At 41.9% G+C, this 16430-nt stretch overlaps 1 protein-coding gene across 1 annotated transcript; it reads right to left on the bottom strand.

Annotated features, from left to right (window-relative positions):
* Window positions 1-4640: 4640 nt before the first annotated feature.
* SLC30A1 (solute carrier family 30 member 1) lies at window positions 4641-12440 on the bottom strand. The gene is made up of 2 exons (XM_080648341.1): window positions 11268-12440; window positions 4641-9429 (listed from the first exon to the last, which is right to left on the bottom strand). The coding sequence occupies exons 1-2, from the start codon at window positions 11872-11874 to the stop codon at window positions 8522-8524; spliced, it is 1515 nt and encodes a 504-aa protein (XP_080504467.1). The 5' UTR covers window positions 11875-12440; the 3' UTR covers window positions 4641-8521.
* Between the last annotated feature and the right edge of the window lie 3990 nt (window positions 12441-16430).

Genomic DNA, 16430 nt, shown 5'->3' on the forward strand with positions numbered 1-16430 from the left:
GAGGGAAGCCCAGGTCCTGGGTGCCTGCCAGTGGCCGGAAGGAAGCCCGGGTCCCGGGTGCCAGAGGGAAGCCGGAGCCGGCATCTGAGGGAAGGAAGGCCTACTCTTGCACGAATTTCGTGCATCGGGCCTCTAGTATATATATATATATATATATATATATATATATATATATATATATATATATATATGGTTTTAAAATATGAGTTGGTATATTACCATGTGTTCCAGCATCAAAAATAAATAAAAAAGTGCATTCAAAACCTAATTTATACACGTAACAAAATTAGCTGGTTTTATAAAAACACATACAAAATGCTAGTGCTTTGCTTTAAAGAATGAGGTAAGAGAGAAGGTCTCAGGTTGCTCTTTGCAAGGCCTTCTCCACAATGGGCTCAAACTGGGCGGGACAGGTGAGGAGAGAGCAAGCGGCGTCTTGACTTCCAATAAGTGAGAAACCGTGTGGGGTGGCATCAGCGCATCTTTGACTTTGTGTTTTGGAGGCATGGAGACACTTTAATGTCCTATAAAGTAATAGTCGTCACATGAATGGGACAGTGACTTGAGGAAGCAATTCTGCACTCATTTTTCTTTGGCTGCTCATTAACTTATATTTCAACTAGGTGTTCCTCGTGTGGCCTGTCTCTCAGTTCTAATCAAGAGAGGGAAAGCACCATTTAAAACAGGGGCAGCCGAAGCCACAGCAGCTGGTGGTGGCCAGGAAAAATGCTTGAGCTGCTGACTCAGAACACTGCTCACCAGCTGAGCATGCTCACTGCCTGCGCACTCGGAGGTTCTCAAGTAGTTTAGTTTTTAAAAAAAATAGGTAAAAATTACATTATCCATTGATTTTTTTTTTTTTTAAGAAAAAGAAGAGGAAGGAGGTGAAGGAAAAGAAGAGGAAGAGGAGGAAGAAGGAGGAGAAGTCAAAGAAGGAAGAGGAAGAAGAGGAGGAAGAAGGAGGAGAAAAAGAAGGAAAGGGAGAGGGGGGACAATGAGGAAGATGAGGAAGAAGATGCGGAAGAAGAAAGGAAGTGGATATCACTGTCTCCGTTGAATTTGCCTCCTTGGATTGCAGGTGGTGGGGCCAGGCCTGCTGGGTCAGTGCGGTAGACACGTGTCCAGGATTCTTTCCACTGTGCCTTACCCCGGCCCCTTTAAAGGACTTCTCATAAAATCCCTGCACCTCAGTGAGAAAGGTCTCAGAGACATTGGTCCAAGCTCTGCCCTTAAGCAGAAATCACCACCAAGCTCCCCAGCAGCAAGAGGGCAGACAGCACAAACCCAAACCCCACTGTGGGTGGAAAACACCCCACACACCCATTCCCTCCACAGCCTACACAAATTGTTGGAATTGTCTTTCTTGTTTCAGGGGTCTACCCCTACTCCTGCTCCCCCAAGCTCTTTCTTCCAGAAGTGTAAGTCATAGATCACTAGGTAAACTTCTGTTTGCCCGTAAGATATTCCTGTCTCCTGCAGCTAGTGTTTGTTACAGAAGTTACTCAAAGGAAAAAAAAAAAAAGCCTACAGTTTTGTGAGAGAGAGAGAGAATTGTGGTCCCATTAAAAAGGACACTATATGCTCAAGACTCAAGAATGGAATTAACCGCCGAAACCGGTTTGGCTCAGTGGATAGAGCGTCGGCCTGCGGACTGAAAGGTCCCGGGTTCGATTCCGGTCAAGGGCATGTACCTTGGTTGCGGGCACATCCTCAGTGGGAGGTGTGCAGGAGGCAGCTGATCGATGTTTCTCTCTCATCGATGTTTCTAGCTCTCTATCCCTCTCCCTTCCTCTCTGTGAAATATCAATAAAATATATTTAAAAAAAAAAAAAAAAAAAAAAAAAAAAAAAAAAAAAAAAAAAAGAATGGAATTAACCAATGTCTTACTAAGTAAGGGTCACTCATTGGCTTAGGAAGAGAGGGGAAAAGGAAAAAAGGAGAAAGAAATAAGGAGGAGGAGAGAAGAGAAAGAAGGGAAGAATGGGAACGGTACAAAATAGGAAGAGAATAAAATACATGGCTAATATTTATTGAGCACGTACGAAGGAGCGGACACTGTTCAAAGTGTGTGACTTATATCGATTGATTTAATCTTTACAACCTTCCTGTAAGAGAAATGCTATTATCCTAATTTTTCAGATTAGGCAACTAAAGCAGAAAGTCTCAGTGTCTTTCATGAGTCACCCAGGCAGCGTGGAAGACCAGGGTTGCTAGATTCAATGCCCAGGACACTTCCGTACTATCAAACATTGTCTCACCCAAATGCTAATAGCACCCCTTTCGAAAAGCAGATGGCCCATGTGTCCGCATCCACATTTACTTCAACTACCTCTGCTCCTCATTCCCTCAAAGACCCACTGTTGCCAGAGCAAAAGGATATTTAAGCCACAGTTAGTACCTCAAACAATACTATATTTTAGCTTACATGAAGAGAAAACACTACTAGTTTGTAAAGACTGGCACTTGTCCACAAGGCTGGATTAAAACCAAGAGAGGCCCTAAATTCTAAAAAACGTCAGACAGTCTGCCGTAACAAAGTTCTGATTTTCCATCTGGCAAGTACTCTGTTTTTAAAAAAATAAATACCAAATTCTTTAACATTTATTTCTTTTGTCTTTCTATTGTGGCTCGTTGAATGAAAATTTAAAAAAATAACTCATTTTAAATTTACTTATGAGGTTGTTGACAGTTCAAAGTGACAGGAAGACAAGCTACTTGCTTCGTCCTAGTTCTCTTGCTGAATTAACTCCATCCAGTTCTGACTCATGACTTACCAGCTAGATGACTTTGGGTAAGGTGCTTAATCTATGCTTGCCTGTGAAATGGGAATTTAATAGGCCTGTTTGTACAGATTAGATTTAAAATGTATGTGTCTGGTATGTAATAAGTGCTCGGTATATTTTAGCTATTAATATTACTGTATCTTCTTCCACCCCTGGCATGCCTCAATGTCCAATGTCCAAACACCTTTGAATGACTACAGTGTGCTAGATCCTGATGAAATGTAGATGACCGCCCTGACCTGCTTCTACTTTAAAAGTGAAACAGGTTTGTAAGTAAGCAAATGCAGGTGTAATCGTTACCAAATTTAAAAGGGGGGAAAAAGCTATATAGGCTATATATAGTGTGGGGGGTGGGGTGGGGAGGGGAGCAGGGACAAGATGGTCAGTTCTGAAGGCTCAGAAATGTCTATGAAATTTCTTTAAAGTGTTGTCACTGACCTTGAGTATCTTCATCTAATTCAAAAGCAACGGCTCTATCCACACGTGAAATGCATAGTATATGTAATTGTTTCAGGGAATGTTGGCAAATAGTTCTTGAAAACTGCTGGGGAATTCTTTTCTGAACCCTTACTACTAAAAACACTGTTACTATGTTATAATACACTAGACGCCCGACACACGAAGATTCATGCAGAATGGGCCTTCCTAACCCTGGCTGCCGGCACAGCCTTTGCTCCTGCCCAGAGCCACCTTGCCTTTCCGCCTTCCCACACTGCCCAGAGGCCCAGAGCAGCTGGGCACCTATGTATGCAAATTAACCCACCATATTTTTTATTAATTTGCATACTCACTCCTGATTGGCTGGTGGACATCGCAAAGGTACAGCAATTTGCATCTTTCTCTTTTATTAGTGTAGGTAACAATCCATAAAGTCTCATGATAAGAAAAAAAGTTGACCAACAGCAGTTATACTGCTGACTGCATCTATGCATTCTGATTTCAGATGTTAAAGTATGAACACAGCATATGTGTGGAACCAACAGGAATGTATGTGTAGAGTGGGCATGCGTATTTGGGCTCTTAGCAGTGAATGCCTATAGTAATTGATTTGTCTCTTTGTCTACTTCCCATTCCAAATCTATCCTGTACAGTGCCTTTTCCACTTTCTCACTTTTCCACTCAAAAATTGATGGCTTCCTCCATTCCCATAAAACCAAATTCAAACCAGATGCTAACCTTCTCTTTTACTTTCCTACCACTTGGTCCTCAACCATTTATGCTATTATTCCATGCCCTTACCTTTAAACCCCTATTCCTTCTTTCATTTTTAACCTACAGAAATCCTCTCCAAAGATTTTTACCTTCTTTGGAATATCTCTACTGCACTTTTCAATTCTATTATCTACTGCCATTCATTGTCAATTGACTTTTTTAACTGTTTGTTTCCTGGGTAGAAGTATAAGCTTTTAAAAAAATATTTTTTTATGAGACTACAATTATGATAGTCCTGAACTCATATAACCAAACTAATGTACTCTTGGGTTAACAGTTCCAGATGATTATGTAAGTCAAATAGTTAATAATCCTTGTTAGTAACTATGCTTACAAATAAGCAATAGCACGTACAAAAGGTAGATTAACCTATAGCTGCACTAATTATAAACGCTTGTAAAAAATTTCACAGCCATTATTTCATGTTGATGAGCCTTTGCACTGTTACCCTTTCAATTTTCATTGACATTTTTGCCCACATTTGTTTCCCTCCACACATCACTGTCCTGTAACCTAGTCATTCTGCACACTAGCAACACTGCAATTTCCCTTTCGACACCCAGAGTCCACTCTCTTCTACATAACCCAGCCTAGCACAGGAGGGGAGGCCACATGCACAAAATAACCAAGTAGATATTTGAAAATTAATTTATTTTTCTACTTAATGTTTAATAAATGAGAAGAAACACAGTAGTCTGTCTCATAAAGAACATTTATAGTACATAACGAATCCATAAAGCCTCATGATGAGGTAGGAGGAACAGCTTTGGAAAACAATGTACAATCATAGAACACACACACGAAGTCAGGTAAAATGTTGCAGCACTAAAGACATCTTATGTGCTTCTGCATTTAATGAGATGACAGTAGCATTTAACTGCCACATCTGGCCCCAAGGACAGGCTGTGGCAGACCCAAAACAACACAACATGGAAGTTTCATAAAGAATCACAGAATACACAGATACACTTCATTGTGCTGTTTCAAGGCAGAATCCTAAGATGGCAATTTGTGTCTTTTTACAAATAACCACATATTAATTTTATGTTACATTCCCTTCAGCATCCTTTTGCCAAAGACACTGGACCATAACATTTTTGGTTTAAAAGTTTAAGCTCTTGTGCCAGTAAAAACGACGGCCCAATATTCCAGCGCCTGCTCGTAAAGCAGGAGCATCGCCACACAGTATTGGTAGAGCTACATCAAAATAGTGCTGTTACAGTTTCCACTTCAGATGGTCCAACACTGTACTTGACAGTTTCAATTTAAAAAACAAACAAAAAACCCTTTACCTTACCAAACGTTTTAACACTGTTTTATGACTTAACTGAAATGCTATTAAAATAAATATATCTATAATGTAGAATTATTCTCCACATTTATGTATGTGAACATCTTAAGACAGCAGGTAAATGACATATCATTAAAATGGTATCTGCTTAGAAACAGTAAAAATCTTCAACTCAATACCAGTTAGCCTACTAAACACTTCACATTAGCTTTCATAGGCCTTTTCCCTCAACTTTCAAAAGTTCTAGATTAACCGAGGCTGTTAACAAGGTACACATTGTTAACATAGTCTCCTTCCTGTTGCGATTTTCCAAAGGTGGTCTGGATGGAAATGTTCCCTACCTAAATTACATACCTTAGTCAGTCAAAAATTGTTTTCTAAAATGTTAAAATACATACAGCTAAGTTTTTTGACCTTTTTTCTTGTAGGCTCCAGTCCTTACTTTTACAATGCATATGCCCTTCAAAAAAAAAAAAAACAACAAAACAAAAACCTAACTAAACATTCATCTAAGCTACAAGGTGACAATGGAGAATTAAATCTCTCTCATCACTAAGGCTGCATTTGGCTTGGAAAAAAATTCTGGATTGGTTTTAATTCAGGTACATGCAGCACCTCCTTCTCACTAAACCGAGACGACAGACAAGTTGCTAAACACATTCTAAATACACTGATCTCGCTCAAATAGAAAAGAGCCAGCAGGAGACGTGCACCTCCTAAAACTGACGCCGTGTTATAAAACGGCATATTTAAATGTTGGGCCTACGTCTCCCAATAATTCAGGGTATTCCCTTCATTTTCATTCAAGAAGGAATAAGCTACTTTAGAAAAGACTCCTAAATCCCACAATATTTAAATATAAAAGCATTTTTAAAAAGATGCTAATATAGCTAAAGATGGGTTAGAAAGTGCATTGTAAAGAAATAAATAATTCTCTGCCAAAACTCAAAAGGTGAGTCAATGCCCACTGATTTTGCTATTATGACAAAGTCCTTTGAAAAAAAGAGAATCTTCCTATGGTACCACTTTGCTACATACAAGCTCCTTAGAAATTATGAAAAGCGAAATAACTGAAACCTAGAGTTTGTTACCTTCAAAGTACTTGGGGGAGGGGGGGGTGAGGAGAAGAGCCCTTGTCCCAAGCTTATACATCATTTAAAAAAACCCTCATTCGGTTGATGTCTTAACACATTATACAACCTTTAAAAAAGAGACCCGATAGAGCATTTGTAAAGAAAACCTCATTGCATGGAATATATTTTACCAGTTATCCTACTGTATCATTACTAAAATGTTTCTATAACAAACTGTTTTGAGATCTTAATGTTTTGTAGTTTAAAGTGTTAAATCAGGAACATACATGATACAGTACAATTTGAAACTTCCTCTTTTATTCATCCATACAATGAGGGAATTCCCCAATTTCACGTTTAAAAAGAAACTGTAAAATTTAAAGTAACTACCAATTTAGGAATCTAATTCCACAATATCAGATAAGAGTATGAAAATGTCAAGATGTATTGAAAATTGGCAGGTTATGGTTTTGGCCCATTAGAGTAAATGTGAACTTACAAACTGTGTTCCTAAAATTACCTCATCCTCATTGGAAAAATCAGCTGTTCTTAAATAGGCCCATTGCCAGCAATAGGCTTATGCTAGAAAAAAAAAAACACCACACCATCTACCACAGAAGATCATCCCTTTAAAAAGTTAACTGTCAAAGGCCAGCATGTTCATCTTAAGAAACATTAAACAATGAATTATTTCAAATCCCAAAAGGTAGCCATCTTAAAAGTAGTCATCTATAAAAGTCACTGAAGTAGTCAGGATACCTTGTTGCTAGAAAAATAGAACTATACATGATAACTGATATTAATCTTCACCCTTTTGAGGACAAAAATCTAGCGTCTTCACAAACCATAATCCCTCTCTATCAAGAAAAATACCACTTAAATACCCTTAAATAACATTTGTGTATAGCAACAATAAAATAACAAAGAACAATTTCCTGTGTAGATATAGTGGCCTCTCGCAAAATAAGCCACTATTGGAAGATCTGAGCATTATCAAGATAGGATAACTTACAGAATCTTAATGATGGATTTTGCCTTAACTCATATTGCTTTTTAAGAATTTAACATCCAAACTGCATTCAGATTTCTCTGTTCTCCCAAGTCAGTGGCTCTTGGCAAAAAAACAAGCATTGCTGGTGGTGTTTGAAAAGCTGCACGTGAACCCATTCATGATTGGTCACTAGGAAACGACTTTAACTCCGGAAAGTCTTTTTATTTTTAAAGATTCTATTAGTAAGCTTGCACTTAACATGTATTAGATTGAGTTTAATGTCCTTACAAACATTTGCTGAATATATGTGCTTCTGATGCCAATCTTTCAAAGCAAGTAATGCTGGTGAACACGTCCAGGTTTTAGACTAACTTTGGTAAGAAAAAAACAACGTTCAAATTCTCAGGATTTAGAATGTAGTCTCAGTATCAATTTACAATAATCTAAATATTTAATTTGGTAAACTTTCTTCCCTGCTCTTACTCCCCATATGCCCTAGTATGTGTAAACTATAGTTCAATTTGTTAATTATATCTCACTGTTTATTAGAGCAATACTCAGCAATATAGAACACAGGATAATAACTAACCTTTAGTATGATAAATACCCCAAGTGAAGAAAAAATAACTTTTCCTAATAATATCCATCAGTCACTCTTAAAATATGCTGTCACTATGCTATATAATGATCTTAAAAAGCAAGTAAATATTACTTAAAGTATCAAAGGAAACAAAGTTGTTGGTGATATTTTAAGTTCTAGCAATTATAATTTTAATAAACAAAATATAACACTGGGGGAAAAGAAAAGCAGAGAAATTCCAGTAACAATTTTAATTTATTTATCCCCCTAATTAATTTTCACCATGGCAAAACTGGAAATCAAATGTCATTATGTTATATAAGGTTTATACTTACTTTAAACAAAATGTAACATAGTGTTAAAACTGGCTTTTCAAAATTGTTACAGCATAGCTGTACTCTGCACTGAGAATCATAAATTGTAATACAGAAGTCTGTTAAACAGTCCCATTATGTTCTTACAAAAATAGAATTAAACTGTGTGACCAGACAAAGACTTCAATTACACTACTTGGCAAACTTAGAATTTCAGTGGAGTCTTTTCCCTCTTGCAGTTTAAAGCAAAAGTCAAATATCACATCTTTTTCAAGACTCACAAAGATGATTCAGGTTGTTTGTTTGGCATCTTTTTAATGTCTATCACAACAGCAGGCATGTTCTCAGCTTGAGTCCTGGGTTTCTCTAGATTTTCACTAAGTTCTAAACAAGAAATGCTAACTGTTGGGGCCTTTTCTGTATCCTTTTCAGAATAAGCTTGTGGCCGAGTCCCACAACATTGCTTCAAAGCACACTGAGTTCTGCAGGCAAGTTCACATGGGACTACACTTGATTTAGAGCCTACACTAGCAAATTCGGGCTGAATGGTAGTTGCGTGAATTCCGTGATTATGAAAAACATCTTTAATGGTTTTAGCCACCTGCATGTATGATGTTGGATCTTCACATTTTATGTGAGCAGTGGCAATGATTCTGCTTCCAGCAAGTTGCCAAACATGTAATTCATGAACTTCCTCAACTCCTTCAACATTTCGAAGTTCTTTTACCAAATTTCTGATATCAATTTGTTTAGGAACAGTTTGTAGAAGAATAAGAGCAGATTCCTTAAGTAATGGATAAGTTGTGTAAAGAAGTATACAAACCATTACAATACAAAGAGTTGGATCTAAATATAGCACCCAGCAAGGACCAGCCTCAAAAACTGTTCCTTGAGTACTATTCATTATTTCTACAAGCGCTTTGCAGGGGTCAGCAGTACACGGGTTATCACAGAACTTCCCTTCAGGGCAACTTTGCCAATAAAAGTAAAAGACCAAGGCATTCACTACTACAATCACTGAACCCAAAGCATCTCCAAAGACATGCAGAAAAACTCCACGCATGTTAAGTTGTCCAGCCTTTTGAGCATCATCAGCTTCATCTTCCAAATCCATATTGTCAGCTTCTCTGATAACATTCCCATTCACTTGTACATCTGTTGCATTGGTTCTGGACTTTTCTGGATCTGCAAAGAAATACAAACTTTGAATCCAATACTTCCAGTGTTTATATAAACATCCTTGTCTAATTCCATTCAAGTAAGGAGGTGAAGTTTTTTCATAAAACATAATTTTAAAATGTGCTTGGGGCAGTTTAATATAAACTGACATCCTGGGACCAAGCCAGGACATAATGGCCAGAGCTAAATAAAGTCATTAAGAGGATAGTTTCCCCATTCTCCTAACCACCCTACCTCCCCCCACTCCTTTTTTAAAAAGTTCATCTTCGGTGGACATGGGGTACTGTGAACATTCTGCTAATCTTTTTGGCATATAGCAAAAAAAAAAAAATTTGAATGCTAACACCCCACATCAAATGCAACTATGGATAAGTCTAATACAAAGGCTTGATTTGACAAAGAGCTTTTTGTCTTTAAGGTGTTAAGGTTCACTTTTAAATGTTTATTATGAATATAAATGATAGTTTCTTGGTACAGAGGATTTAGAAACTGACAAATCCACTCCTTTTTAGACTATTTTTAAAGTGTACACCATGATGACTTATTTCTATACATTATGAAAGAATCCCCCCCCATTTATTTAATTAACACATCCATCACCTCACATATTTATCTTTGTTTTGGTAAGAACATTTAAGTTCTACTCTCATAGCAAATTTCAAATACAGAATACAGTGTTATCAACCACAGCCACCATGTGTTACACAGCTCCTCAGACCTTATTATCTTACAGCTGGAAGTCTGAACCTTTTTACCAACCTCTCCCTATTTCCCTCTGTAACTCTTAAATCAAACATACCGATCTGTTAAAACACACACACACACACACACACACACACACACACACACACACCAGAGCAGCCTAATTTTCTTTGGAATAAAAACCCTGCAGAATAGGAGTGAAAGGAAATTCAATTATCTACTAAACTTTTTCAATATACAATCTGAATTTCATTAACCTAATATCCTGCACCTTCAAAACAAGGAAAACTGTCTATGCAGTATCATGCAATCAGGTAAATAAACACAAATGAGAAAAAATTGGAAGGAAATACAAGCTGTTATTTTTGAGCTTGGGTAACAGGGCATTCATTGGTTGATTCCTTTCAACATTTACTTTCCAACTTCCTTTCAAGAGTACTTATGTTTAGAATGAACAGCATCCATTAAAAATAAAAGATGAAAAATTACCATCACTTTTAGTAAAACTGAAAAGTTCTAACTGAAATGTTAAACATGCCTAAACAGGTCCTAAGTCTCGGATTCTCAGAATTCGGGTTTAGATGTTAGACAACTAACTGAAATATACCTTGCTGCTCATAAAAGAAACCTGAGTTCTGGAAAGTCAATGGCAAAACACCCCTGAATACAATATTCAGAAACTTGTTCAAAGGGCATAAGAACCACCTGGATTTCAAACAGCCAACGACTAAGAACGAATTGCTGATTCCCTCCACTTCCCAATAGGGTCAAGAAATTGAATTAGGAGGCATCATTGATCCTTTAAAAACCCAAATTACACAGTCTCTTGAAAAGATAGCCTGTTAGGACAGCCAAGTGCGGTAGCGCACTGCAGAGGGCTGTCCACCACCTACACCCCCCAGACGCGGCCCCCTCCTCCCCCCACCCCAGGCTGCTAACACCTGCGCAGAAAGGGGTCCTATTTGCACGCCTTCCCCGGCGGGGGCGGAACCTGGAGGGAGCGGGAAGGTGGCGGCTCGGCGCAGCGCAGACCGGCTCCGGCACCAGGGGGCGTGCGGGGCGTGCGGGCCATCCCACCCCGGGCCAGGCTAGGGTCTGGGCTCCCCAAACCCAACCACCTGAGGCGGCGACTCTCTCCTCACCTGTCCCGCCCAGTTTGAGCCCGTTGGAGTTGCTGCTACCGGCCACCAAGGTGTTGGTCTCCTCCTGGTCGGGTCTCTGGTTGCCCGGGCTCCTGTGGTCGCTGTCCCCGGGGCGGCTGCTCTTGCCGCGGACCCCCTTGGTGTGGCCGTGACCCCCGTGAGAGTGGCCGTGGCCAGAGTTGTTGCCGAAGCCGCTGTGATGATGGAAGAGGCACAGCCCCAGCACGTTGACCACCAGCCCTGCCACGCCGACCGCGAGGACCACCAGCGGCTGCTGCATCTCGTGCGGCTCGATGAAGCGCTCGATGGCCTCTAGCAGGATGGCGAAGCAGAGGCCGGTCAGGAAGATGGCGTTCACCAGAGCCCCCATCACCTCGGCCCGGATCCAGCCAAACGTGTTCTTCTGGGTGGCGTGGGTCCGCTGGGCGAAGCGCTCGGCCACCAGCGCCACCACGAGCGCCAGCACGTCCGACAGCATGTGGAAGGAGTCGGAGAGCATCGCCAGCGACGCGGTCACCCGGCTCACCACCATCTCCAGCACCATGAACATGAAGGTCAGCAGCAGCATGCACAGAAGCCGGCCCCGGTTCCGACTCCAGCACCCCATGGCTGCGGCTCGGGGGCCCGCCGAGCGCGGCCCGGATACTTGGGAGGCGGTGGCTGGGAGGCGCCGAGGGTCGGTCTACTAGGACCTGGTGACGGAAGGAGGACGGCGCGGGGCTCTCTCGGTCCGAGCCGGGCCGCTAGGGCCACCGCTCAGGAGCCTCCGGGATCGGAAGGGGGTGAGCCGCGGGTTAAGCCGCCGAGCCCCCGCGCCTGTGGGCGTCCCTGGCGGGCCGGCAGCTTGCAGCTCCGCAGGCGTCGGTCCTTGGAGCCGAGGCGGAGGCCCGGCTCAGTCCCAGCAGCCCCACACCTGCAGTGGAACGGCGGCGTGGAGGAGTTGGGGTTCCCGGAGTCCGGGGACCGTGAGCCCGACCCGAAGCAAGAGCTGGTGGCAGGCGGGGGCGGGCGATAGGCAGGTCCGCGCTGCGAAGGCTCCAAGCATCTGAAGGCTTTCCGCGCAGGTCTTTCCTCCGCTGTGCCTCGGATCGAGAAGCCGACGCCGGCGAGGCTGAAAAGGCGGCGGCCACCGCAGCTGCACTCGGCCCGATGTCGGGCGCCTGCTTCTCCCCCCAGGCTTTGCAGACGGTTTACAAAAAAACTTTGCTTTGCACTCGGAACCCCCGTTTTCACACGGACCGGAGTATGACAAGGATCCGACGCCCCGCCCACAGGGCCCGGCACGCGTACCCATTGGCTAGGACCCCCTCACGACAGCCGCCGCGTTCCGCCCATCGGCGCTCACTATTGGATGGAGTCTCGGCGGGGCAGGAGGGGGCGGTGCCGCGGCCCCGACAGATGGGGCGGGGCCTTTCCCTCCGGGAGCCGGGCGTGGGCTGGGGGGCCGCGGCCGGGTGCAGCTGCGAGCGTCGTGGGGGAGGGTAGGGGGCGAGGGCCGCGTGCAGCAGGAGGAGGAGGGGCTGGCTGGGCTCCCGGTACTGGGCGAGACCCCTGCTCTAGCCTGCGGGTCCTCGCAGCCCACCGCACACCTGCGGGGTCCCGGTAGCAAACAGACTTTGATCCTGGGAGCCGAGTCCACGTGGGGCGGGCCCCGCGGCGGAGGTGAGACAGACTGCAGCCTGGGAGGGTCCGGGAGGGGGCCCCCTGTGTGGGGGCCCTGGTGTGCGCCTTCCTGTCAGCAGAACCTAGATTAGGTAACAGGCTCATAAACACGTAACTTGTGACCCTCCCCAACACCGAGCTGAGGAGTTAGTACTTCAGGGCGGTCCTGCGACGGACCGAGTCTTTGTAAACGTTTCAGTCTAAAGCAAATCACCCCTCTCACCACCGTCCCTGGGAGACCTTATGTAAAATTAGGTATTTCTGTCATGATTATCTAAGGACAATTTAGGGTAGGGACTTCAAAGCGAGAGAAACCTGGGTTCTGGTCCTTTCCCACCAGCCAGCTATGAGAATTTGGCAAGTCAACTAATCTCTCTAGATTGATTTCTTCATCGGTAAAGTAAAGGATAGGACAAGAGGGATTCCCAAGATTCCTTCTGACTCTACAATTCTAAGGCTCTATGATTTAACAAACATTTTACTTATAGACTACAAACTGCAGAACCCTGTGTTGGTTACTATGGGGAAGGGGGGGAGCAGTAACAATACAGAAGAATGAGCTTCTGTCCAGGTGAAGGTAAAATATAAACAAAAGAATTTTTAATTTGCCATTAAATACTCTTTTTTAAAAAAGTTGTATTTTTTAATTTTATTGTTGAAAATATTACAGACCCCCCCCCTTCATTCCCATTGATCCCCTCCCCCCCACACACACACCTGCCCCCAGGCCTTCACCACACTATTGTCTGTGTCCATGGGCAAAGCATATTAGTATATGTATATAAATTCCCCAGTTAATCTCTCCCCCTTACCACCCCCCCCCCCCCAGAGATGCTTCAATCTGTTCCATGCTTCTATGTCTCTGGATTATTTTGTTCATCAGATTCCATGTATGCGTGAGATCATGTGATACTTGTCTTTCTCTGACTTAGCATAATACTCTCCAAGTCCTTCCATTCTGTCGCAAAAGGCAAGAGGTCCTTCTTTTTTATAGCTGCATAGTATTCCATGATATAAATGTCCCACAGCTTTTTATCCATGCATCTACTGATGGACACTTAGGCTGTTTCCAGATCTTCACTATTGTAAATTGTGCTGTTATGACCATAGGGGTGCATGTAAGTCCTTCTGATTGGTGTTTAGGGCTTCTTAGGATATATTCCTAGAAGTGGGATCACTTGGTCAAATGGCAGTTCCATATTTAATTGTTTTAGGAAACTCCATACTATTTTCCATAATGGCTTCACCAGTCTGCATTCCCACCAGCAGTGCACTAGGGTTCCCTTTTCTCCACATCTTCACCAGCACTTGTCATTTGTTCATTTGTTGATGATAGCCATTCTGATAGGTGTGAGATGGTACCTCATTGTCTTTTTAATTTGCCTCTCTCTGATGATTAGTGACTTTGAGCATTTTTTTTTTCATGTCTCTTGGCCATCTTTGGAGAAGTGTCTATTTTGGTCTTTTACCCATTTTTTAAATTGGATTGTCTTCCTTTTGTTAACTTGTATGAGTTCCTTATATATTTTGGATATTAATCCTTTATCAGATGTCTTATTGGCAATATGTTCTCCCATACAGTGGGCTTCCTTTTCATTTTGTTGATGGTTTCTTTTGCTGTGCAGAAGCTTTTTATCTTGATGTAGTCCCATTTGTTTATTTTCCCTTGCACTAGAATGTGTATCGGCAAACATATTGCTGTGAGACATGTCGAGACTAGATTTAATAAATGAATTTGGCAACATAGCAGGATACAAAATTAACACCCAGTAATCAATGGCATTTTTATATACCAATAAAGAACTCTCACAAAGAGAAACTTTAAAAAAATCCCATTTACCATTGCAATAAAAAAGTTAAGATACATAGAAATAAACTTAACCAAGGCGGTAAAAGACTTGTACTCAGAAAACTATAGGACGTTAAAAAAAAGAGATAGAGGAAGATATAAGCAAGTGGAAGATTATACAATGTTCATGGATTGGTAGAATCAACATCATTAAAATGTCTATACTATCCAAAGTAATCTATGAATTCAATGCAATCCCCATTAAAATACCAACAGCATATTTCACAGACCTATAACAAACACTCCAAAAATGTATATGGAACCAAAAGAGACCCTGAATAGCAGCAGCAATCTTGAGAAAGAAGAACAAAGTTGGAGGGGTCACAGTACTAGATATCAAGTTATACTACAAAGCCACTATAATCAAAACAGCCTGGTATTGGCACAAGAACAGGCATATAGATCAATGAAGCAGAACAGAGACCCCAGAAATTGACCCAAGCCACTATGCTCAATTAATACTTGACAAACAAGGCAAGAGCATACAATGGAGTCAAGACAGTCTTCAATAAATGCTGTTGGGAAAATTGGACAGGTACATGCAAAAAAAAGAAGAAAATCTAGACCACTAACTTACACCATACACAAGAATAAACTCAAAATAAAATACTCTTAATAAATTATGCCAACACTAGTTTAGATTAGATATATATATGTGCCATGCTCTGAATGGAGATTAATTCATCTGGAAATGAAGACTTCCTGATCCTCAGTCGAGGGAGGAGTGGCTGGAATCAAAATATCCTGAGCTGGACCTGAGGAAGGGCCCCCAACTGCTCTGAATTTCACAAGACAAATGCAGTGCAGTGCCCCAGGATCAGTATAAAAGCTTGTTTGAAACTATGTTATTTTGCACTTTTTTATATTTCTATAATTTTTTTCACCTGTATGTGGATTCCCATCTTCTATCTCTGTCCTACCAGAAGAGAAAAGAATGGAGAGTTTCCAAGACATTATAAAGGAAGGGTAGACAGGATTTGATGATTAATTGGGTAATGGGAGGGTGAATGCTGAGGAGGAGAATTTAACAAAGTTCCAATGTTTTTAACCTGACTGCCTTAAATAGATGAGGAAGTTGGGGAAGGTGGGGCTGATTTTAAGGAGACCTGGCCCTTATTGGGCCTGTTTTTAATGTGCTGAATTTGAAATGAAGCCTGGATGGTGGAAGTGCTAAGGAGTGGGGAGATGGGTTTGGGGACTTCCATAATGTCCTCTCCTTTGGTGTGGACAATTGATGTTTATCGAACATACTAGTACATGCAAACATAGCTTCAAACCTTTCAACCAGTCCTCCTAGACATTGATATTTCTCTCTCTCCCTTCCTCTCTCCAAAATAAAGACAAACACAGACAAAAAACAGGCTCTTAGGTTCAATTCAACTCAACAGTCACTGATGAGAACCTACTCTTTTATTTTTATTTTATTTTTTTAAAATATATTTTATTGATATTTTACAGAGAGGAAGGGAGAGGGATAGAGAGTTAGAAACATCGATGAGAGAGAAACATCGATCAGCTGCCTCCTGCACACTCCCCACTGGGGATGTGCCCGCAACCAAGGTACGTGCCCTTGACCGGAATCGAACCTGGGACCTTTCAGTCCGCAGGCCGACGCTCTATCCACTGAGCCAAACCAGTTTCGGCAGAACCTA

Source organism: Plecotus auritus, assembly GCF_963455305.1.
Source record: "Plecotus auritus genome assembly, chromosome: 12".
In the NCBI taxonomy this organism is placed as follows: Eukaryota; Metazoa; Chordata; class Mammalia; order Chiroptera; family Vespertilionidae; genus Plecotus; species Plecotus auritus.